The following is a 23389-nucleotide window of genomic DNA, read 5'->3' as shown; positions in this document are numbered from 1 at the left end:
CAACTACTTTTCTTTCTTGAATTAATACACAACCCAAACCACTATACGATGCATCACTATAAATCTCATACTTTTTACCTAACTCAGGTTGAATTAATACGGGAGCTTCTGTCAATGTTGTTTTTAATCTTTCAAAACTCTGTTAACATTTTTCTAACCATTCAAACTTAACATCTTTTTGCAACAATCCGATCAACGACAAAGCAATCATAGAAAATCCCTTAACAAATCTTCTATAGTAACTGCTAATCCAAGAAAACTTCTGACTTCTTTTACATTCTTCGGTGGTTTCCACTCCAATATAGCTTCTATTTTCTTTGGATCTACCTGAATACCTTCCACATATACAATATGCCCTAGAAATGTGACTTCTCTTAGCCAAAATTCATACTTACTCAACCTGTCATATAATTGTTTCTCCTGTAATGTCTGCAAAACAATCCTCAAGTGCTTTTCATGTTCTTCCTCACATTTAGAGTATATCAAAATGTCATTTATAAACACTACCACAAACTGGTCTAAGTAAGGCTAGAAAATTCTGTTCATTAAATCCATGAAAGTAGCTAGAGCATTGGTCAACCCAAATGACATAACTAAAAATTCATAATGTTCATATCTCATTCTAAAAGCAGTTTTTGGCACATCTATTTCTTTTACCCTAGCTCATGATATCCTAATATAAGGTCAATCTTTGAAAACACACCAGCACCCTTCAACTGATCAAACAAATCATCTATTCTTGGTAACGAATACTTGTTCTTCACTGTTACTTTGCTCAATTACCGATAATCAATATAAAGCCGTAAAAAGCCATCCTTCTTCTTTACAAACAGTACTGGAGCACCCTACGGTGACATACTGGGGCGTATAAAGCCTTTATCAAGTAACTCCTGTAGTTGAGTTTTTAATTCCTTTAACTTGGTAGGAGCCATTCAATAAGGAGCAATCGATACTGGTGTTGTTCTTGGAACTATCTCAATAGGAATTCTACATTTCTCTCAGGTGGTAAACCCGGTAATTCCTCTGAGAACATGTCGGGGTACTCCCTAACCATTGGTATTTCTTCAATCTTCGAACTAGATATATAAGAATAAAAAATGTAAGCAAGATAAGTAATGTGTCCCTTTTTCACCAACTTAAAAGCTTCCATCGTCGATACAACATTAAACAAGGCACTGTAATTCTCACCAGCCACTATCATTTCATTACCATCCGGAGTTCTCAAAGAAATTCTCTTCCTTTTACATTCAACCATAACTCCATATTCGGACAACCAATCACATCAAATTCATGAAATAGAAGAGCAATAAGGTCTATTGGAAACTCATATTCTTAAATTTTTAAAGGACATCTCCTATAAATCTTATTCACTCTCTCACATTGTCTAAAAGGATTTGTGACTATGACTTCTTGTTCAATAAACTCTACTGGTAATGCTTTCTCTCTTACTAATGCAATGCAAATGTAAGAATGTGTGGAACTCGGATCAATTAAAGCAATCACAAAAATATCAAATAAAGAGAATTTACCAGTGATTACATCTGGAGCATCACCTTCTTCTCGAGTCCGAATGGCATATGTTCAAGGCATGCGACTTTCAAATCTACCAACTATCTCTCTTGTTGGCCTTTGCTCTTTACCGACACGACTAACCATTCCAGACCGTCCACTTCCTTGTTGAGTTAGAATACTTTTTACTGATTGTTCTACAGTATTCCTAAGTATCTTCAAATAATATTTGATTAGATGATATTTTGATCCGTATTTATAACAAGCTCTAGTAATCATTCGACATTCACCCTAATGAAATCTACCGCATTGCTCACACTGTGTCATTGATTTTCTTCCTGAGCCTTTTGTCCTAGATGTAGTTTATTATGTTAGCCTAGTCTGACTTCTGATTTTTTATCCTCCGACCGGTGCTAAGTATCTAGAACCTCTAAAATCTCTACTTTGTTTAAATAAAGATGGTGGCAAAGAACTCGTTGCTGACCTTTTTCCTATGCTCTTCCCTTTTGAATGACTTAATCCTTCCTTAAGTCGTGCCCTATCAACCAAGATAGAAAATTCTTGTAGATGCAAGGGTAAAAGAGAAACATAAATTTCTCCATTCAATCCCCGTTCAAATCTTCTGCACATATATGTTTCATCTGCTATTAACTTTTTAGCATATTTACTCAGCCTGGTAAATTCACATTTATATTTAGCAACAAACATGTTCTTTTGTTTCAGATCAAGGAATTCTCTTTTCTTCTTTTCCAGGTAAACTTGACTCACATACTCCTTTTTAAATTCTGACACAAACAAATTCCAGTTAATTATATTAATAGGATAAATATTTCTAACAGTAGTCCACCATTGGTAAGCTTCACCCTTCAATAATGACACTGCACACTTCAACTTTTCATCCTCTGAACATTGTAACTCTTCAAATATTTGCTGACTATTCTCTAGCCATTTCTCTACTTCAGTTGGGTCATCTTTTTTCTTTCCTATACTCTTTTGCTTCATATTTTCTTATCTTCTCTAATGGATTTCAATGACTAGTTACGAATAGTTCTGGTTGTGGAACAGGAGGAAGAGGTGGTGGAACAGGAGGAACATTAGTTGTTCTTACTAGTTACAACAAATGGTTCATAGTATGTAAAAGAGCTGTTGTGATCGAAATTTCTTCTTCAGGCAGTACATGTTCAGTTTCAAATTGAGTCATCTCTTCCAATTCAGACTCCCTACCATCTCTTAAGTTTATTGATTCACTTCAAGCTTGGGCTCTTCTTTAATTTCTTTCTCTATCAAGGCTTGGGGCCCTGCTCTTTACTTCATCTTTTGACTCTTCACGAGGTCTATTTAACATCTTTGAGTCTATAATATACATAAATTACACAATTGAATAACTAAATCCTATCTCATCACAATGATATATCATATATAGCATGTACGTCTAAACTTGTTTCCAACTCAAATATCAAAAAACCTAAGCTCTGATACCAATAAATGTAACACTCTTATATCGGGTCCATATAGTTAGACCGGGTATAAGGGTGTTACAGATATTCTAAGAGTTCAGTAAAAATTTTCAGGAGAGTTGAAAATCATAGAGTGAAAATGTTTTGCTCAGGGCGCGCTTTCAGTGAAGTAGAAAAAAGATGCACTAAAAGCATGCCCAGTTGGACGATACAATATAATTTTATTTTCTATACAATTTGTTTATTTCCAAATTTTCTTAACTTTGACTATTGGTCTAAAGTATCAAATTTACATGTATGATTTACATGATAAGACAGAAAACAAAATCATTGGCTTTTTTGAGCCGAATGTGTGCTACAACCCGGTGGGTGTCGATTGCGAGATAAATTTTTTTCTTCGTATAAGTTGAGGTTTCGGCTCCTCCTCTTTTTCGTCTCTATCTTTACCTCGACTGTCGTGTTCGCCTTCATCTTCTTCTTTCATGGTTGAGTGCGATGTCATCCTAGATTGTCATCATATGTCCTCCGTTGTATGAATAGGGGGTTGTGAAGATGAGTCACCTTGGTAGAACAATGATGTGGGGGTTTTTTTATGACACTATTGGAATATAAGTGTATGGTGATGCATACACCAATTGTAAATAATATGGTGGAATTGTCAGAGATGGCGGATCCATTGATGTTGTCGTTGACATTGGCATGTAATATGCTAGAGACATAGGTGGTGCAAAAAGCATACCTGCAGAAGGTGTTGAAACAAGGTACGGTGGTGCATAGTGTGGTGATTGTGTAAAAATTATGGGGTTAGTGAAAGCATTATAATAAGTTGAGCCATACTGACCGTGAGGTGGTGCAGCCATTAGTGGCTCTTCTTGGGTTGGAGCTGATTATGAACCTGCTCCAGACCTTGGATCCTGATGTGGTCATCGTGGCTTCCTCGGATGACGTTGTCTACCCCTCACCTTCTCCAACAATAGATATGGCTTACCGTAGTGTCTAAACTATGTCATGTACTCTGGATTGGTCATCAATTCCTAAGCGACAATTGATTCTCGAATAGGTAAGAAATATGCTCCCAAATGTTTATATATTTCTCATGGAATTTAGGTCAATCTTCGTCTATTTTCCTTTGTAAGTTGACCTTGTGTCATGCTCTGATGTCTTAGGGTGGCAGTGGAATAGTTTTCCTAAACCTGAATTGTCATATCACTCAATCGGATTCGTGCATTTCCACCATGGTGTACACTATCAATGGTGTAACACTCCTAACACATCTCCGTCGCCGAATTGAGGTCACATGGTATTACGATAACAATTTAAACATTTAACATTACGTACAAATAAATATTCAAAAACTCATTTTTAAACATCAATTACATACTATATTATTTCCCATTCTAAGCCTAACCAATATGCCATTCAAAGGCACCTCAAACAAGAATTAAGCATTCAACTAGACAAGTTGTTATAACACATAATACTAATCACTTATTCACAACTAAATATTAGCCAAAATGATCAACGAAAAACTCTTATATCATATTGCATTATCAACATTATGGTAAGCACTTAGTTTTAAAGCTCACAACCAAAGTACCTATACACATATGTACCTGTATACATGAGTTCAAAGATTCAACTTCTAAAAACTTATTTACATTCATTCACAACTAGACCTGTCCATGGGCCGGGCCGGGCCGGGCCCAGAAAAAATTTTTGGCCCGCCTCCTAGGCCCGGGCCCGGCCCGAAATATGGGCCTGAAATTTTGCCCAGGCCCGGCCCGGGAAAAATATCATAAGCCCGAGCCCGGCCCATTTTTTAATAAACATTAAAAAATTATTTTAAAAATAAAAATATTTTAAAAGTATTTTAAAATTAAAAAATATAAAAAATATATATTTATTATATTAAATTTGGTAGTAAGTGCCCGGCCAAAAAGTGGTGCCGAGGCCTGCCCATTTTTAAACGAGCCTCATTTTTTTACCCAAGCCCATATTTCGGAACTATATTTTTACCCAAACCCTCCTATATTTCGGGCGGGCCACCCGGCCCATGGACAGGTCTATTCACAACCATATAACAAAATACTAACACCCAAAACATCATCAACCTAAGTACATGCCAAAACATAGAAGAAAGTATCACCAATATTAAGTTCGAGATTAGTCGTTGGATGCTGAGTTGTCGAACAAAATTAAGTACCTATCCTGCATACAAAGAACAATCAAATACTAAGTAAGCTTATTAACCCAAAGAACCAAAAATACAAATAATGGCTTTGATTTTATAATCATCACATATATATATATATATATATATATATATATATATATATATATATATATTCATGAAATTTACCATACAATTCAAATAGACATTTCATACATCTTTAATGAAAACTTTCGTATATCAACCTTCTTGTTAGATTAATTATACTTGATCATTATAGGTCAATCAGTGGATGGCACCTAGTGCCTAACGGATAAATTGTAACAAAGTTTGCGCCCTGCATTAGTTGGATAATCGACGATATATGTGCCCAACACTAGTCAAACGAATCAACAATATTTTACACCCAGCGCTAGTTTGTTGAACCAACGAAGATTAAGGTGTGCCCAGCACTAGTCGAATGAATCGACAAAAGTATGCGCCCAACACTAGTCGGATAACCGACAATATCAATTTCACTCTTGCAAGTCCATAATATCACATTTTTTTAAATTCAATATCGCATTTCATAATTCAATATCACCTTCACTTCAATTATCTACGAAATTATTCATTGATTCATTCCATAACGACACATTTCATATATATATAATTTTATTAATATCCATTCAATAGAAATTTTCTAGTACACAATTAAGAACATAGTCAAATAATAATTAACAATTAACTAATTAAATTAAATAATTAATGCTCGAGTTCTAAGACCGCAAACTTACCGAAATTACGATTGTAGACGATTACTTGGTAACCTTCTCTTTTTCACGATTATCAATTGATCCTCTTGTTTCTCGATCTAAAAATTTATAAATTAGTTTAATTAACTAACTCATCCACCAAGAATATATATATAAACACACGAATTCAACCCCTTTTAATCAAATTTTACACATTTGTATTCAACGCTTCTCTTGTACAATTCCATCTACCTCAAACCTTAATTGCTTAATTTCCTTGAATTAATTACCAGCTAACCAAATCTACACTGTACCCAAGCAGTCCCTTAATCATCGAAAATTCAATTTTATCCCTATTATTTTAATTTTGTAACATTTAACTCCTTAAAGATAAGTTCTAGCAAAAATCATTACACAAAAATTAGTTCAATCACACCACAAAACTCATTAATACATTCAATCCCTAAACATGTCACCAATTTTCAATTTGACCCCTAATTCTAGCTTCAAGGGTCCTAAAACTACAAAAAAATAACAAAGACAAGAGCTAAAACACTTACATGCAAGGAGCTCACTGTACCGAACCTTGCTCTCCTCTCTAATGGTGTTATTTATTTTTACACTTGAGGAAGATGACTAAATTTTCTATATTTTAGTCAAAGTTTACTTCAACTCTTAAATACAAAATTACCCTTGTAAAATAAAATAAAAATATTAAATTTTAATTTAAACTGACCGAGTTAAATTTTATCCAAACTCAAACCGGTCGACCATACAAAGCGTAAACATAAGTGCATAAATTCATAATTAGAAGGCTGAAAATACTTGTTGGACATGGTACAAAAAAGCCACCCTTAAGCCCACTAGACGCTTGTCCCACCGGTTGAGCCAGCGAGGCAGGCACCGGGCACTAAAGAACACCAAAATCCCTTGCCCTCTGCCTCAACGCTTCGATTGCAATTCCAGGTTTAAGCCCTTGAATTCTCCAACTGCTCTGATTTATTTGTGTTTCTTGCAAAAGGGTATGTATGCCAAATTCTCATGAAATATTTATTTTTCTGCAAATTGGGTATATTTTGTTTATATCGTTTGTTTAAGTAGCTTCTTAAATAATCTTGTTGGAATAGAACAAATATTTGATAACCACTAGGTTGATGCACTGAAACCCAAGTTTGTAATTGCAAGAAAAAGAGAGTTTTTCCTTTTCATTGGTGGAAGTTAGAGAGAAACCCTGATTTTGTGTTTGTTGAATTATATTAGGTGAGATTTAGATTGGGACTTCAAATTTTAGTTCAATTGAAACAGTCCTATTTTATGTGTTTGACCGCAGGAAACAAAGATTTCTAAGAGAGAAACCCTGATTTTGTGTTTGTTGAATTATTTTTGGTGAGATTTAGATTGGGACTTCAAATTTCTAGTTCAATTGAAACAGTCTTATTTTATGTGTTTGAATGCAGGAAACAAAGATTTCTAAGAGAGAAACCCTGATTTTGTGTTTGTTGAATTATATTAGGTGAGATTTAGATTGGGACTTCAAATTTCTAGTTCAATTGAAACAGTCCTATTATGTGTTTGAATGCAGGAAACAAAGATTTCTTTATGTGATTGGATGTCTGGTAATGAAACTTGGCTGATGACTCCTAAATGCGATGGTACTTCACAAAGTGGTTGTAAAGAGGCTGAGGATTCATGCCTTCCCTTTCCCAAAACTGGTTCTCAACAGTCATCTGTGAGTATGATGTTTGAAAGTCCTATGCCGATTTTAGTTTACAGGAGGAAGAAACGGTGGGGCTGCAGCAGCAGTGCTAGTGCTGTTGTTGCCAACTTTTGTGCACAGGAGCTGGTTAATTCAAAGAGAAGTGTGGATTGTTTTTCTGTTGTTAGTTCTAATGCACTTTCAGAAGCAGTTATGGAGCAAAAGGGAGTTTCTCGAGTTGAACATGAAACTGCAACAAAGACTTCTTTATGTGATTGGATGTCTGGTAATGAAACTTGGCAGATGACTCCTAAATGTGATGGTACTTCACAAGCTGGATGTAAAGAGGCTGAGGATTCATGCCTTCCCTTACCCAGAACTGGTTCTCAGCAGCCATCTGTGAATGTGATGTTTGAAAGTCCTATGCCGATTTCAGTTTACAGTAGGGGGAAGAAACGGTGGGGCAGCAGCAGCAGCGCTAGCTCTGTTGTTGCCAACTTTTATGCACAGGAGCATGTTAATTCAAAGAGAAGTGCGGATTGTCTTTCTGTTGTTAGTTCTGATGCACTTTCAGAGGCAGTTAAGCGAAAGGGAGTTTCTCGAGTTGAACATGAAACTGCAACAAAGATTTCTTTATGTGATTGGATGTCTGGTAATGAAACTTGCAAGATGACTCCTAAATGTGATGGTACTTCACAAAGTGGATGTAAAGAGGCTGAGGATTCATGCCTTCCCTTACCCAAAATTGGTTCTCAGCAGTCATCTGTAAGTATGAGGTTTGAAAGTCCTATTCCGAATTTAATTTACAGGAGGAAGAAACGGTGGGGCAGAAGCAGCAGTGCTAACGCTGTTGTTGCCAACTTTTGTGCACAGGAGCTGGTTAATTCAAAGAGAAGTGTGGATTGTCTTTCTGTTGTTAGTTCTGATGCGCTTTCAGAGGCAGTTATGGAGCGAAAGGGAGTTTCTCAAGTTGAACATGAAACTGCAACAAAGATTTCTTTATGTGATTGGATGTCTGATAATGAAACTTTCCGGATGACTCCTAAATGTGATGGTACTTCACAACCTGGATGTAAAGAGGCTGAGGATTCATGCCTTCCCTTACCCGAAACTGGTTCTCATTGGTTATCTGCGAGTGTGATGTTTGAAAGTCCTATGCCGATTTTAGTTTACAGTAGGAGGAAAAAACGGTGGGGCAGCAGCAGCATTGCTAGCGCTGTTGTTGCCAACTTTTGTGCACAGGAGCCGGTTAATTCAAAGAGAAGCACAGATTGTCTTTCTGTTGTTAGTTCTGATGTGCTTTCAGAGGCAGTTATGGGACAAAAGGGAGTTCCTCGAGTTGAACATGAAATTGCAACTGTTAGAGCTCCTGTGATGCCTCTCGCTTGCAGTAGAGGGCCTCACATTTCGAAGTACGAAATTGCTAATGGATGTTCTGGTGTGTATGACCACATTTCTGATGATGTACATAAAACTGTTGTGCAGAAAACAATAGATGTTGACAGTATAAATGATAGTTGCTCATCATCAAAGTCAAATATGGAACTTGCATTAGCTTCTACAAAAGATGAGATGGATGAAAACGGTGAGTGCTCCTCCTCTAGTGTAATAGCTGCTGAAGTTGCGATGGAAGATCTATCTGAAAAAGATGCGTGCCACCATATACTTTGGAACCAGGGGAATGTTGATGAAGTTGGGCCTTCTAGCAATTTTGTTAATGAGGAAACTGGGACTACCAGTGGTGGTAGTTGTTCTAGGTTTTGCAAATCTTGTAGTCGTTCAGGAACTGTTCAAAAGATGCTAATTTGTGATAGTTGTGAAGAAGCATTTCATGTACGTTGCTGCACTCCCAGGATAAAGAAACTACCGGTTGATGAATGGTACTGTATTATGTGTATGAAACAGAAGCGAATAATGCTCAAAGAGACAACTGCAAGCAAGGCTTCAAGTATCACTGGTGTAATGGGCAGATCCAGAGACAAATCACCTAAAGGGGAATTCAGTCCAATAGAACTAATGTTGAGAGATACTGAACCTTATAGAACTAGCGTTCGAATTGGAAAGGGCTTTCAAGCAGAAATTCCTGACTGGTCTGGTCCAATTGATAAGTATGTTCCATAAATTATTATATATAAGTTTATTCTCTGTGGAATGCTTAAGTTTAGGCTCTCTATACCATGTCAAAGGCACTTCTGTTTTCCGCACCAGAATTGATTTCTCAGACAAAATCTTGGGTGAAACATCAATAATTATTGCTGGGTTTTTTCATGTTCCTAGTATTGTTTATGATCAGTATTTATACCATGGTCTTGCATATTGCCCCAAAACTAGTTTCTCTGATTCATTGCAAGGAACTTCCAGGTTGGATAACTTGGAAGTACTAAATCTAGGTTTCAGTGTGTGGGTTTTTATTTTTTATTTTTTGGGGGGGAGGGGTTGGATTAAATAATACATTCAACTATCTGTTTTGTATGATGCATGTTTTGATTCATCATTGGTTGGTTTTACAAAGTAAAATGTAGTTACAGGTTCCTCAAGTGATTGACTTGGTTAGTGACAAGACAATGTTTGGTTTATTGAATTTTGATTTTCTACGCTGTAAGCTATCTTTCTTATTTGTTTTCAAGTTTCTTTTTCCTCAAATATAAATTTCATTGAATTTACTTTGTTTGACATTAGAAATGGTAAAAGAAGGTTACATGCTATCATTGGCTTCTTGATTCACATGTGTTGTTCATAAACAGTATATTGTTATATGATGCAGTGATGTTGATAATATTGGTGAACCACTAGAATTGGATCCTTCAGAATTTACTGATTTCCATGTAAGACCTCAGTTTTTTTTTTTTTGTTGTTGTTGTTGGTTTGCATTTATATTTTGCAGACATGTGACCTTTTGGTTTGGGGAGAATTGACACATTTTTCTAAATAGGGATCAAATTGCAATAAGTCATCTAAATTAAGCTTAATAGGGAACTGGCTTCAATGTAGAGAGTTTATAGAAGGTGTAGGAGGCACTAAAGGAACCATCTGTGGAAAGTGGCGCAGGTATAGCTTGCTTGTGTTGATACTTTACTTTCTTTCTTGCTATTTCTGTTTGCAGAAGTTGGTATTTGGTAAAATTCTTTGCATTCTTTGTCTAGGGAATAGTAATCAATTTACTCCGGTTGACTTGTAGATGAATTATTGTTGAAACTTGAAGTGATATCAACTCAGTGTCTAAAATCTCAAATGCTGACCTTTGGTAATCATATCCTCAAGTAAATCTACACTATAATAAATATTGGTATAGGAGATCCTCTAGTAGTGGTTACTTAACCCAAATAGAATTCAAGCCCGGGTACATGTAATATAGCACCCTCTTTATTGTTATCTTATGCTTAACAGTTAGTAGATAACGCTGTTTCTCATATTAAAAAATTGAAAATTGATGAGATGTAAGTACATTATACCACTTTTCTTATCTGTGAATTGGTCAATGAAGTACTGCTAAGATAGTGTAGATAATTATAGAGGATAAAGATGTTTAAATTGTTCTGAAGAGCTTGAGGAATTCAGTTCAGAGTATGTACCAGGTATAGCTTAGATGAGTTGTGGAACTTTATTACCTGGTTGCTATAACTTAATATGCACATATGTTTAACTCATTTTCTCATTGTTGTTTTGGTTTTTGTGTTTCTCATGCAAGATGCTTAGTTCTTAAAGTTCTTGCTTTTGTAGGGCTCCTCTTTTTGAAGTCCAAACTGATAACTGGGAGTGCTTCTGCTGTGTCCAATGGGATCCATCACTTGCTGATTGTTCCGTACCTCAGGTGGTAACCCTTTTAACAACTTCATTCTATTTGATGTTATTGTTTTCGGATTTCAACCTTCAGGTTATGGTGCTTGATTTGGGCTTTTGAATTAACTAACTTGGATTTTGGAATTTTGTATTACTAGGGAATCTCTTCATGGATCAGTAATTATTTTAAAATTTTAAAATTTTGTTCTTTCCAAACTGAATAACTATTCCAGGTTTCATGTAAATATGTTTCATTTGGAAGCTCAATATTAGAGGTGGATCATATTTAATGTGTCATCAAGTTGTGGTTAGTTAATGCAAGTCTGTGTTTCTTATAGATGTCAAGTGGAGATCCAAACTGAAGCCATGCTGTCCCAAGAAGTAGAAAGAATCTTGGTTGTAGTCCATTAATGTGTCCAAAACAGAATTGTGTCTTATAGTCTGTTAATCCTGGTCAAGGAATTTCAACTACAGGATGTACTATGTATTGTCTTTGCTGTTGTATGAAACAAATACCAGTTTTGTTTAATTTTGATTTTTTATTTCAAGTCATTATAGAATATATCTGCAGTTTTAGTCTTGTAATAAAAAGGTTATAAATCCAAGAGAAAAGGAAGAAGTAATTTCTTTTGATATAATAGGTTCAAATTTATTTGTTGTAATTGTTAATAGTATTGATCATATTTGTCCTCTAATTGAACTTGTTGATGTATTTATTCCATCAGGAGCTGGAAACAGAAGAAGTTTTGAAGCAACTCAAGTATCTAGAGATGGTATGTAACGACACACCCATTTAGTTATCTTCGCTGATTACTGGTTTCAATTTATTGCGTTTTATCTTTCTGTATCAAATAATGCATGGAGGGTGTGTTAAACAAGCCTTCAGCCATGTTTGCAACTTGGGCTTGGCTCTAGTGTTAAGAGTGGAGTCAGGTTGTGGTAGAGCCATAAAGATCCTCGATTTGAGATGTAGTGTGCATAAAAATTTCTACATTTAACATTATATGTTTCTCAGAGAAGTGAACTTGTAACCAAGAGGAGTTATTTAATATAACACCCAGTATTCATACATAAACTATTAGGTGCTTGAAATTGAGTTATTGGGTTCTCTTAGGGGGATATAGGACCTACTGTTTCAAAGGGGCAAAATATATTCAATTTTGACCTTTCCATTTATTACTAATTGGTTGTAGGTTGGATTCTTACAATGTTATTAGAGCTGAGGTTGTTTGTTGCTTAGTTTGTTATGCTTGTGCTTTTGTTTTTTGTTACCGTGTTCTTGCTATCTATGGGGAAGGCTCATCTAGTTGAGTTTGTTATAGTTGGGCTTTTGACTTTGGCGCTTCTAGAGAAACTAGGCTTCTAATTATTGGATGGATGAAACAGAAATCTATGTTACTCGGACTCAAGTTTGAGTATCAGTCACGGATTAGTGCTTGTTACGGGCATGTTCAATTATTCCCAACATTTCCATGTTTTTGAGTCTTTAGAGGATAATATCCTCATTCTCATGTCTGATTATGCGTTGGACCTGGGTACTTAACATAATGAATAGTTGTATCAACATAAATAGGAATTTAGGGTCCAACATGAAGTAATTTCATTATACCAAAATTTCTTTGACATGTTAAAATAAATTTGGTTGTTAATTCACTTAACCTTGCAATTTGGACTTTGGAGTAGCCTTTGGCCATGAAGCAAAGCCCTCATATTCTTACATATAGGGGTGTAAATAAGATACTTGTGCTCGCAATTACTTGAGTTCGACTTGAAAAAATTTTGAAATTCAATATTGAGCCAAGCTCGATCTCAAGCAGCTCGAGCTATCAATCAAGTCAAACTCGAGCATCTTAGTATCCATTTGAACAGCTTGTGAGCTTAATTGAGCTTTTCATTTTAAAAATTTTAAAATATTTTCTATTATTAAAAACTAACACAAGGTCTTAATTTTTCCCCCTCCCAGAAACCATTTTGTTTTTCTTTCCCTTTCTTCCAATTTCCTGGTTTCCTGGCCTTTTCTCTTCATTCTTCCTTTCTCCTTCGCCTATTCTTGTTTGTCGTCCTTCATTCACACATCTCTCTCAATTAAAACAGCAGAAAATCAAGTGAATCGAAGAACCAAGAACAACTCAATCTCTTTTATGTGTTTTTTTGTTGGTGGAAGCTTCCTAGACTGTGAGATGCTCTTCTTTGATGTCTCTTGAGGCCTTTACTCAGGGTTTAAGACCCCTAATTTTGGGAAACAGAGATGTATGATCTGATATACTATATTAGTATATTTATGAATTGAGATTAGTCTCTCAGATTCAAATACCTGGTGTAGGGTTTTTGGTTCTTCTCTTGGCCTTAATCAAGCTTAGGGAATCCATAAATGAGCTTAATCAAACTTGACCTCGAATAAGTACTTATATCTTGAGCCGAGCTCGAACTTAAAAAAATTATGCTAGACTGAGCTCAAGCTGAGTATTGCTTTGAATTTAGAATCAAGATCAAGCTTGTTATTATTCGTGATCGGTTTGGCTCGATTACTCTCCTACTTGCATAGAACGTACTATGGATCTCATATTAGTTCTCCAAATCCTCTCTGGCATTTGTTTTAGTTTCTTTAGGGTGTTGTTAATATTTCACATTCTTTGCAGTTAAGACCACGACTATCAGCTGATCGGCGAAAATCAGATCGGACCAACAACTGCACTTCGCAAGACCGTAAATGTGATACGAGAAATGCAAAGAGCTAGGTCACGTGGCAGTGATAATTTTTCCGGAGCATCTGTACAGCTTACCTTGAAAAGATCTTGTATATCCGAAATTCCTGACAGTTCCAAAGATCTCAATTTTGCAACTAGGTATTTTCCTTAACGGTTAACTTGCATTCCATCGTATTATAATGGAGAAAAATGAAGTATGAAAGAGTATTTAGGCATTGGCTTTCATGTTCTCTCTTTTGGTGTTTTGCTTTGGCTTGCCTGCAAATTCCTGCGTTTGGTTTCCTAAATTTCTATCGTATGTCCATGGTTGTAAAAGTCAGACCAGACTGACCGATTCAATAGGTTGAATTAGGAATCAGGAGGTCCAACTGTTTAATCATATATGTTGAACTGGAAAATTATAGAACCGCCCAAAACTAGGAAGAAACCGGTTAAAAACTGGCCAAAGCTACTAGTTTACTTTTCTTTTTATAGGAAGAGGGGTCACAAATTATGGGATTTGGATTCTAAATTTGTTAGTGTCATTTGAAGAACCATAAGAAAAATCATGGGTGTAATTTTGCATGTAAATTGGGTTGGATTTTATAGTTTATTGCTATATAATGTACACACATTTTACATATAGTTGAGAGGTTTTTTTCTGCTGAAAAATTGCATTGTTAGAGTTAGGTATAAACATGTATATGAATGATAATCTACCACTGAAATTATGGGTAGTATATTTTTGTTTAAGTCCTGGGTGCTAACTAGTGGAAATTACACTATTGTCATTAAAATAGAAATTAAAACATTAATTGCTACACATATCCAAGGGGGGTTACACAAACATCATAATTTTTTTTTCTACCACTCACCTTTTTATTATCAGTACTAATTTCTTTTTTCTTATTTTTCATACTTGTAATCCTAGTGGAGATATCTCCAAGGCTTTGCTCTCCATTTCAATACAACCCTCATTCACTTCTTTGGTTTCCCTTTTATACACATATTTACTTGATGCCCAAATAAATGCCCCTAAATTAAGGGTTGATATGACCAAAAGGAAACCATAATAATAATCCAAATGAGAGTCATTCAAGTTGTCTCCAATCCAGCTCTTATGCTCACCTCTATCTGTAAGTTTATCCACCATTGTTACCAAAAAGCTATTCAAGAAGTTCCCAATTCCAATCCCACTGGTGAAAAATGTTGTCCCTAGGCTTTGCATGTCTTCCGGTGACTGATCATAGAAGAATTCCAGCAAACCGATAGCGTTGAACACATCGGCTATTCCAAGTAGAACATACTGTGGCAGCAACCAGAATATGTTCATTGGAACAATTTGTTTGGGTCCAGTGATTTGATGCACTCTTATGACATGCATTCTTCGGACTTCTACGGCATATGCGATGGCGATCGCAATGACTTGGATGACGAAACCAATGCCAAGCCTTTGGAGGAGTGTGATTCCTCTCGGATTCCCTGTTTTACTGCGCATGAATGGCACGAAATAGCGATCGTACATGGGTACTGAGATCAGCATGGAGAGTGTCACGAAGCTACCTAATGAAGCTGCTGGGATTTGAAAGCTTGAACCTAAGCTTCTATCCATGGTGGTTCCTTGTTTAACAAACAATGTGTTTATTTGAGCCCAGATGGTGCTTGGAACTAAGGTGACTAGCCATATTAACATCATCCCAAGGACAAGCTTTGTTCCTTCCACTTGAGTTACAGTGCAGGGTGGTCTACCTGAGTTGCCATCTTTCACTGCAGCTTTGTCTAAGAATCTGTTAACACACGAATATGAATGACAGACCATTAAGTCATGATGAATTTCGTAAGCACTTAATGCCAATAATTAGTACTAATTAATCAGAGCATTAGCTGATAAGATGGGATCCTAATCATGTTCAAGATTCGAATCTGATGTTGACCATATTTCAACTTATTGCAATGCAGTTTCATTGTTCCACCAAACATTTTTCACAAATCATTTGTCTTCATTTGTTGATTGACTCCATAGAGTGGGGGTCACCATTTCACTGTCACAGAAGCCAACTTGGTCCCAACAATTATGACCAATATTTATCATTAAAGGTTGTCTAAAAGGAAGTACTCAAATTAAGCCTGCAAGGTGTCCCTAGGGTCGCTATTTTTATGATAGCATGCATTACGTTTGTAACTGTGTTAAACTCGGTGTAATTGGAAACACATCTGGGACCGCAATTTAAATCCCTGACCCCACCATTGCCTTAGGCACAGGAGATTTCCTAGTTATGCACATGCATTTGGAGGTCCCCTATTGCACCTGTTTCTAGCACAAAAAAGATTTAAAGCACTTTGCTGCATTGTACGATCTCAAATTGACTAAAACCCTTACTAAATTCAATGCCACAATGATTGCAAGAAATGGGACAGTACTATTATCCCTTTTTTTTTCAAACCTTTGTTTATATTATCTTAAAACAGTGGGGAAATTAGTGGGAAAAATCACCTGAAAATTGGAGTGTAATGGACCTGCCGTTTCCCACTGTTGATGTAATATTGTGGCTCATGTTCATGAAGCTGACAAGGGTTTTGAGGGAGCTGAAGTTTCCTGTTTTTGAATGCTGTAACGGGGACTTGAATCAGGTCCCTGGCAGGGCTCTTGGTCTTCCTTACTTTGTGTCTGTAAATTGGGGTTCCAAGATAAAACACAACGAGGGAGACCAAAAGACCAACTGTTGGAACCCCATAGCCAAGCCCCCAACCCAAGTTTTCTTGAATGTAGACTAGGCCAAGGGTAGCAAACAAGGCACCCAAGAAAGAGCTGAACATCCACCAGTTGAAGAATGAGACTTTGAGCTCCTTTTCATGGGGATTAAAATCATCAAACTGGTCAGCCCCAAAGGTTGATATGTTGGGCTTTGTTCCCCCAGCTCCTAGTGCTATGGTGTAGAGAGAGATATAGAAGAAAGCTACTTGTGATGTAGAGGCTTTGTTGCAGATTCCATTGGTGCAAGTTGGCTTCAATGATTTCAATGAAACTGCTGTTGTGAGCATTATCATTCCCTGTTCACATTAAACCATGGTATATTAGACATGCAAATTTTTACTCTCTATTCTTGAAATATTCATGTTCGATAAATATTTCGATATGAGAATGTCTAAATAAAAAATTTAGAAAGAATGAACATACTCTTGTCGACGCATACCTATATCCAACATTAAGACTCAGATCTGAATAACATTACATACATAAAAATTAAAGAAAGAAAAAGAATGAAAAGGATTCATTGTTTTGTGAGCATGTGCAAACCATATTAAGCAATTACAAAAAGTTGCCTCAAGCATCAAACACCAATTCCCTCTTCTTATCATCAAAGACAAAACATTTTTTTGTCGCCAAGTAATATTTTAGTTCAAAAGAGGTTGCTGTATGAAAATAAAAAATAAATAAAGAAATTTGGATACCAAAAAAGTAGATTTAAAAATCAACTAAGACAACTGGATATTGTCGAATAAAATGTTTTTATGAATGAAAACAAATTAGTCAAGTCTTTGTCATTTGGTTGAAACTCATTTTCCATAAATTTAAACACTATAACAAAACAGTTCCCCAATTATAAGTGCAAAAACAAGACATGATGGCAACTTTTTTTTAGTGGGGTGTATAATGAAAATCAGATATGCTTTGTGGGGGAGAAGAAAGTACCATCTTAATATCTCCATTCTGATTAGGCCAAATGACTTGCTATTATTCATTGAATCCACTAGAAGAAGAACCAACCAAAATTAATAAATCTAATTGGCTTTCTCCTAGTAGGTATCTAGAAATATGGTCCATCCAAAAGATATGGCCTCCTTTTATAGAATAGTGAATATAACCCCTCACCATATTCACAGTTCTTTGGTAGAAAATAGGTTTTAATTTGATATGAAAGATAAAAATGTTACTCAAACATGAATATATGTATTCAATATAGAAATATCTAATTTTTTTGAAGTTTTTTCATGTTTTTAGAGAGAGTCAATCAATATGTCTAACGAAAAGAAAAGCTTAAAGTTGGAGTTTGGGAGAAGTAATAGGTGAGTTTACCATGACATAGATAAGAGATGAAACAGTGAAAGTCCAGAACCGACCCAAGTAAGTATCAGCAATGTAAGCTCCAAGAATTGGTGTGATCCATACCGATCCTGACCAGCTATTCACATTTCTTACAGATGAAACTGTATCTTCATGGAGTTGGGTCGTCAAGTAATTCACTAAGTTGGAAGCTATTCCATAAAAGGCCATCCTTTCAAATGCTTCATACCCTGTTTAAGATTATAAACACACTAGAAATCAATTCAAAGCAATCAACTGAATGAAGCAAACACTCAAACATGTAGTCTTCATTATAGTGCAAAAGAATAACTCATGGAGCTGCAATTAAAACCCTTGCTTTGATGAAAGTTTTTAGACTCTAAATGGAAAACTAATCAAACCCAAAGGCCAAAAACAAACGAGTTTTGCAAGAAGTGAAAAAGCTGAGAGTTACATATATATTTATATATATATATGTATAAGTATCTTACCAACAAGGAAAGCACAAGCATTCCATTTCCCAGTTCTGGAAGCAAGAACGGGGCGACCACGAAGATCGACAGTACCATCTTGAGTGAAACCTTTGGTTTCCATTTTTATGAGAGTTTGTTTTTATGGAAGAATCGATGAAAGGATTTATAGAAAGAATCACTTTTTTTTTTAATATATATATTATTGATGATATGTATGCATGTATGTGGTGAAAGTTTTGGCTCACTATTCTTATTTCTTGCTTCACCAAAGCCTCCGCCTTTATATAGCCGCATTAATGTGGATTTAATGTTATATATATATATTATTTTTATTTCAGCAATGGTTAAGACACATTACACCTTTAACAAGAAAATTCAGAATCGAACCTTGGAGACGAGGACAAGCCACAAATCCTAAATATGATTTGTAAAACGGATATGAAGAATATCAAAAATTAATATTTAAATACAAATACAATAATTTTATTAAACACAAAAATAGTGTAATAATCTATTATTAATACGATTTATTTAAAATAAATATTTCATATTTAAATTTTTAAATGCTCATATTTAAAATTTTTCATACATATATTTTTTGTCCTATTTATATTTACACAATTTTATAAATAAATAAATAAATAAAACATGATATGTATACACATTAGAATTGCTTTGTTTTTTTTCTAAAGAATTGCATGTTAATATATATATATATATATATATTTAAGTTATAAATACAATTACAAATATTTATAATTAAAATAAATCATTAACCGATAGTTAAGGGTTTGATTTTTGCTTTGGGTATGGAGTAGCTTTAAAATTTGTGGCTAGCATCTACTCCTTAATAAATTTATAAAATGCGAAAGATTAATTCTTGAATTCGCTCCAATAAATATCTTAAGAAATAAAAATCATTAAAAATACAATGAAGCTTAAAATTAAAATATATTAAAATCTATATTAAAATAAATTAAAATAATATCTATAAATAATAGTACTTAAATTAGAATACAATCTAAAAGGAAAATTTCATATGGTATATCATTATAAGACTATTTTTTACTACTAATATCCTTATTTTGTGGGTAAAAATGTTTAAAAGAAAATATTTAATATATATATATGAATTAAAGCTAATGATAATTTTGAGATTTTGAGTTTCAAGTTTCATTCCGTTTATTTTCAAATTTATTTTAATTAATTTATTAGTATTAATTAGTTATTTATAATAATTGATTTATTAAAATTAATGTAACTTTAAATTATTTTATAGTGTAATTATAATATACATTTATAGAGTATATATAACATTTTTATAATTATTTAGTATATATATATTTAATTAATGTATAAAAATAAATATAATATTTAAGAGTAAAAGCATAATTTTAGAAATCAATAAAGGAGTCAGTTTTTCCCATTACTATCAATCAATCAATCAATCAGCTTTCTCATTACTATCAATATTTTGTCTTCATTATATCAAATAAATAAGGGTTAACAGTAGTATATAATTTTATATGAAGTAATAAAAGTTATTTGGCCCTTAATTTTAATAGTAAATTGTTAAAATTAATTATCATTAACTTTTTTCAGTTAAATCCATCTCGTGTCACAATCACGACGTGATATGTGGTAAAAAATTATAAAATAAAAGTTATAAAATTATTAAATTTTAATAAAAATATTATAAAATGCATCAAAAGACGCTTTAGTTATTAACTTTAACGATTGACCATTAAAGTTAATGACCCTATTTTTATAGTTAAAGCCATCACATGTCACAATAAAGCGTGACATATGATGAAAAAATATAAAACTAAAAATCAATAAAAGTTATAAAAATTATAAAATGCTTCTTTTGTCACGATAATTTTTATACTTTTTTTACAAATTTTATATTTCTTTACATTTTTTATAATTTTCTTACTACTTTATAAAATTTTATAATTTTAATATATTTTAATATTTTATAATTTTATTAAGTGCATAAAAGCGCAGAGCTTAATTGCTTTTTGGAAAAAAAATTTAAGGGCCTTTTTGATGCATTTTGAAATTCCAAATACTCAATTAAATGCCAAAAAATAAAGACTTAATTACTATTTTAAAAATTTGAGAGCTTTTTACATCCTTAAATCTTTTATATATTATTAATGAATTAAATCACATCATTAAAATGAAGTTAATTTTAAAATTTTTGATAAATATGTTATTATTTGAATTTCAGATAATGTATAGAATAATATGTTAGGAAAGGAATTAAAAATATTCCACAATACCTTTGGCTTATGTTTACACCCTTGATATATATATATATATATATATATATATATATATATATATATATATATATATATATATATATATATACTTACAACTTCTATTTCTTACATAGAGAAAGCTGTACAAACCCTTCCTCTAATATTATTACTATAACACCCTTAACCTGTATCCGTCGCCAGACCAAGGTTACGGAGTATTACCAGAGTTTACAGATCAAATAAACAGGCATATGATTCAATTAAAACATATAAATACTCAATTTAATTACACGAACTTACCTCGACAAGTGTACGTAAACACTTAGGTGACTAATCCAATATTTTCTCTTTACCTCGATCTAACTCTGTACGAGGTCTGACAGGATCTATACGAATAAATTTAACTCATTTCAATATATTTCTCATTCAATTTAAACCAACATGGAATTTTGGCAAAATTACCATTTTCCCTACACTTTTAATTCCTTTGTAATTTAGTCCCTAGGCTCGAAAAATGAAATTCATACAATTTAATCCTTACTCAAGCCTAGCCAATTTTATACATATTAATAGCAGCCCATCTATTTCATAAAATTCATAAATTTTACCATAAATTTATCATCTTTTTCAATGTAATCCCTAATTGATAATTCCATCAAAATTCTCTTTACAAAACTTGTTTATCTAACAACAATCATTCATTTTCTATTTTCAAACTTCAAAATTCAAGCATATTCATCAATTGAAAAACCCTAATACTTTAATAGTTTTGCAAATTAATCCCCAAACTAGCTAGATTGAGCTACTACGATCTCGGAAACATAGAAATCATCAAAAACGGGGAAAAAAATACATACCTAATTAAGCAAAATAAGCTTGTCCAAATTCAAGCTTCCATGGCTAGGTTTCTTTTCTTTTTCTTTTTTTGGTAGACGATGATGAGAATAGATTATTTTATTTTATTTATTATAACTTTAATCATTAATTTCCAAAATTACCCTTAATAATTTATTCAATTTCCAGTGATGACTACTCATGCTTAACCACTAAGCACGTTAATGGCCTATTTAATATATAAGGACCTCCAATTTAAAATCCTATAGCTATGTAATACCTTTAGCTATTAGAACACAACCTTTACACTTTATGCAATTTAGTCCTTTCTATCAAATTAGGCAAGTAAACGGTAAAATTTCTTAACAAATTTTTTATACAATATTTCCATCATACTGTAGACCATAAAATAATATTAAAATAAATTTTTGACTTCAAATTTGTGGTCCCGAAATCACTGTTTCAATTTCACTAAAATGGGCTTTTACAATTACTCATTAATATGATCATGTAAATTACGTTTCTTCTAATATTAATGTATATAAGTTTAATATTAAACACAAAATGTGATAGAAATGCTTATAATTTTAATGATTGGATTGTGATTTTAAATAAAAACAAACTTTTAAGTATAGGGTCTTAATCTCAAATTTTGTAAAAGTATAGGGACTAATAGCATATTTTAACCATAAAAACACATTCCAACGAACTAAATCAAATGAGAAATACAAAAAAATTCTTGGACCAAATAGCCATCGAATGTAATTAGAAGTTTATGTTCAAGAAGTTATCTAATAATTAAATTTTGGTGTAATTATTTGTAATTATACATATGTGACATGTTCGGCTAACTATTGTAATAAGTGGGTTTCACTGAATCAAGTGAAGTTGGAGTATCTCAAATACACTCTCCAATTTTAGGGAGAGAGAATTAGAAGAATTGTATGGGGTAATTAGTCGTGATAATTATTTGTTATACCCTCACATCGGCAATGACATGTGGCAAGACATGAAGCCGCTTACAAACGACCCTCCATTGGAACAGTCCGCATACAACCCTTTGTGTAGGACAATCTGCAAATGACCTCTCATGCATCTTGTCTAAGCTAGTTTGGAGATGGCCCACTATGCACCCTATGCGGAGACCACAAAGGCATAACAACCTCGTACAACCTCAAGGACGAGAATGTCGAAGTAGGACCACACAATAAGCTATATGGTGACAACTAACCTTTAACGGGCTTACCTTCTAGCCGACACATATAAACTTACAGGACACTGCATTGTCGACTATGTGGCACTACAAGACCCCATATAAGCCCCAATGCACAAGGGACTTAGGATCGACCCTTTCTCCCTGCAAATCATAGACAACAACCCCAACTCTCTCCTTTCTTTAGCTCTTTAGCACAAGTTCTCCACTTGTTGCAGGTGAACCGACACTCCCCTCCACCACCTTCTCCTCCTTGTTGATTACTTGTATCAACATTTTCAATCCACTAACCAAATGCATTTATTATTATTTTTTTTGGTGATGTAATTACTTTAAAATTCTATTATTTTATGGGAAAAGAAAGAATAATGGTGAACTTCGATGGGTCACAATTATGAAATGAACACTTTCCACGTCGGAAGGAACAACTGGTCCATCATTCTCCACCCCACCTATCCATATCCAACCCAACACATATAAAGTACCACCAACAATATTTATAT

The 23389-nt window shown here is 33.9% G+C and overlaps 2 protein-coding genes across 13 annotated transcripts; one reads left to right on the top strand and one right to left on the bottom strand.

Moving 5' to 3' along the window:
- The first annotated feature begins 6673 nt into the window (after positions 1–6673).
- Positions 6674–14269, top strand: LOC105772572 (hypothetical protein). Of its 12 annotated transcripts, none has more exons than XM_012593923.2 (8): positions 6689–6836; positions 7328–7383; positions 7453–9674; positions 10331–10391; positions 10499–10614; positions 11287–11377; positions 12072–12119; positions 13986–14269. In XM_012593923.2, the coding sequence occupies exons 3-8, from the start codon at positions 7480–7482 to the stop codon at positions 14082–14084; spliced, it is 2610 nt and encodes an 869-aa protein (XP_012449377.1). In that variant the 5' UTR covers positions 6689–6836; positions 7328–7383; positions 7453–7479; the 3' UTR covers positions 14085–14269. The 12 variants fall into 12 exon arrangements, with proteins under 12 accessions (XP_012449378.1, XP_012449377.1, XP_052488561.1 ...); XM_012593925.2 differs by having other exon boundaries at positions 6698–6892; positions 7201–8331; positions 8440–9674; XM_012593922.2 differs by having other exon boundaries at positions 6699–6892.
- Positions 14270–14801: 532 nt separating this feature from the next.
- On the bottom strand, positions 14802–18829 carry LOC105772575 (protein NRT1/ PTR FAMILY 5.1). The gene is made up of 4 exons (XM_012593929.1): positions 18591–18829; positions 18112–18329; positions 16528–17084; positions 14802–15820 (listed from the first exon to the last, which is right to left on the bottom strand). The coding sequence occupies exons 1-4, from the start codon at positions 18691–18693 to the stop codon at positions 14947–14949; spliced, it is 1752 nt and encodes a 583-aa protein (XP_012449383.1). The 5' UTR covers positions 18694–18829; the 3' UTR covers positions 14802–14946.
- Between the last annotated feature and the right edge of the window lie 4560 nt (positions 18830–23389).

This window comes from Gossypium raimondii, chromosome 6 (genome assembly GCF_025698545.1).
Source record: "Gossypium raimondii isolate GPD5lz chromosome 6, ASM2569854v1, whole genome shotgun sequence".
Classification (NCBI taxonomy): domain Eukaryota; kingdom Viridiplantae; phylum Streptophyta; class Magnoliopsida; order Malvales; family Malvaceae; genus Gossypium; species Gossypium raimondii.
The sequence above is the reverse complement of the archived record's forward strand: the minus strand, read 5'-3'. Positions and strand labels throughout refer to the sequence as shown.

Coding starts and splice junctions, on each gene's coding strand:
- LOC105772572 (XM_052632601.1), top strand. CDS start 7,447: ATGCAGGAAACAAAGATTTCTTTATGTGATTGGATGTCTGGTAATGAA. Junction 9,675..10,330: donor TGGTCTGGTCCAATTGATAA/GTATGTTCCATA, acceptor TATATGATGCAG/TGATGTTGATAATATTGGTG. Junction 12,120..13,985: donor AACTCAAGTATCTAGAGATG/GTATGTAACGAC, acceptor CATTCTTTGCAG/TTAAGACCACGACTATCAGC.
- LOC105772575 (XM_012593929.1), bottom strand. CDS start 18,693: ATGGAAACCAAAGGTTTCACTCAAGATGGTACTGTCGATCTTCGTGGT. Junction 18,330..18,590: donor TGCTTGTGCTTTCCTTGTTG/GTAAGATACTTA, acceptor AATCTTAAACAG/GGTATGAAGCATTTGAAAGG. Junction 17,085..18,111: donor CATCTCTTATCTATGTCATG/GTAAACTCACCT, acceptor TAATGTGAACAG/GGAATGATAATGCTCACAAC.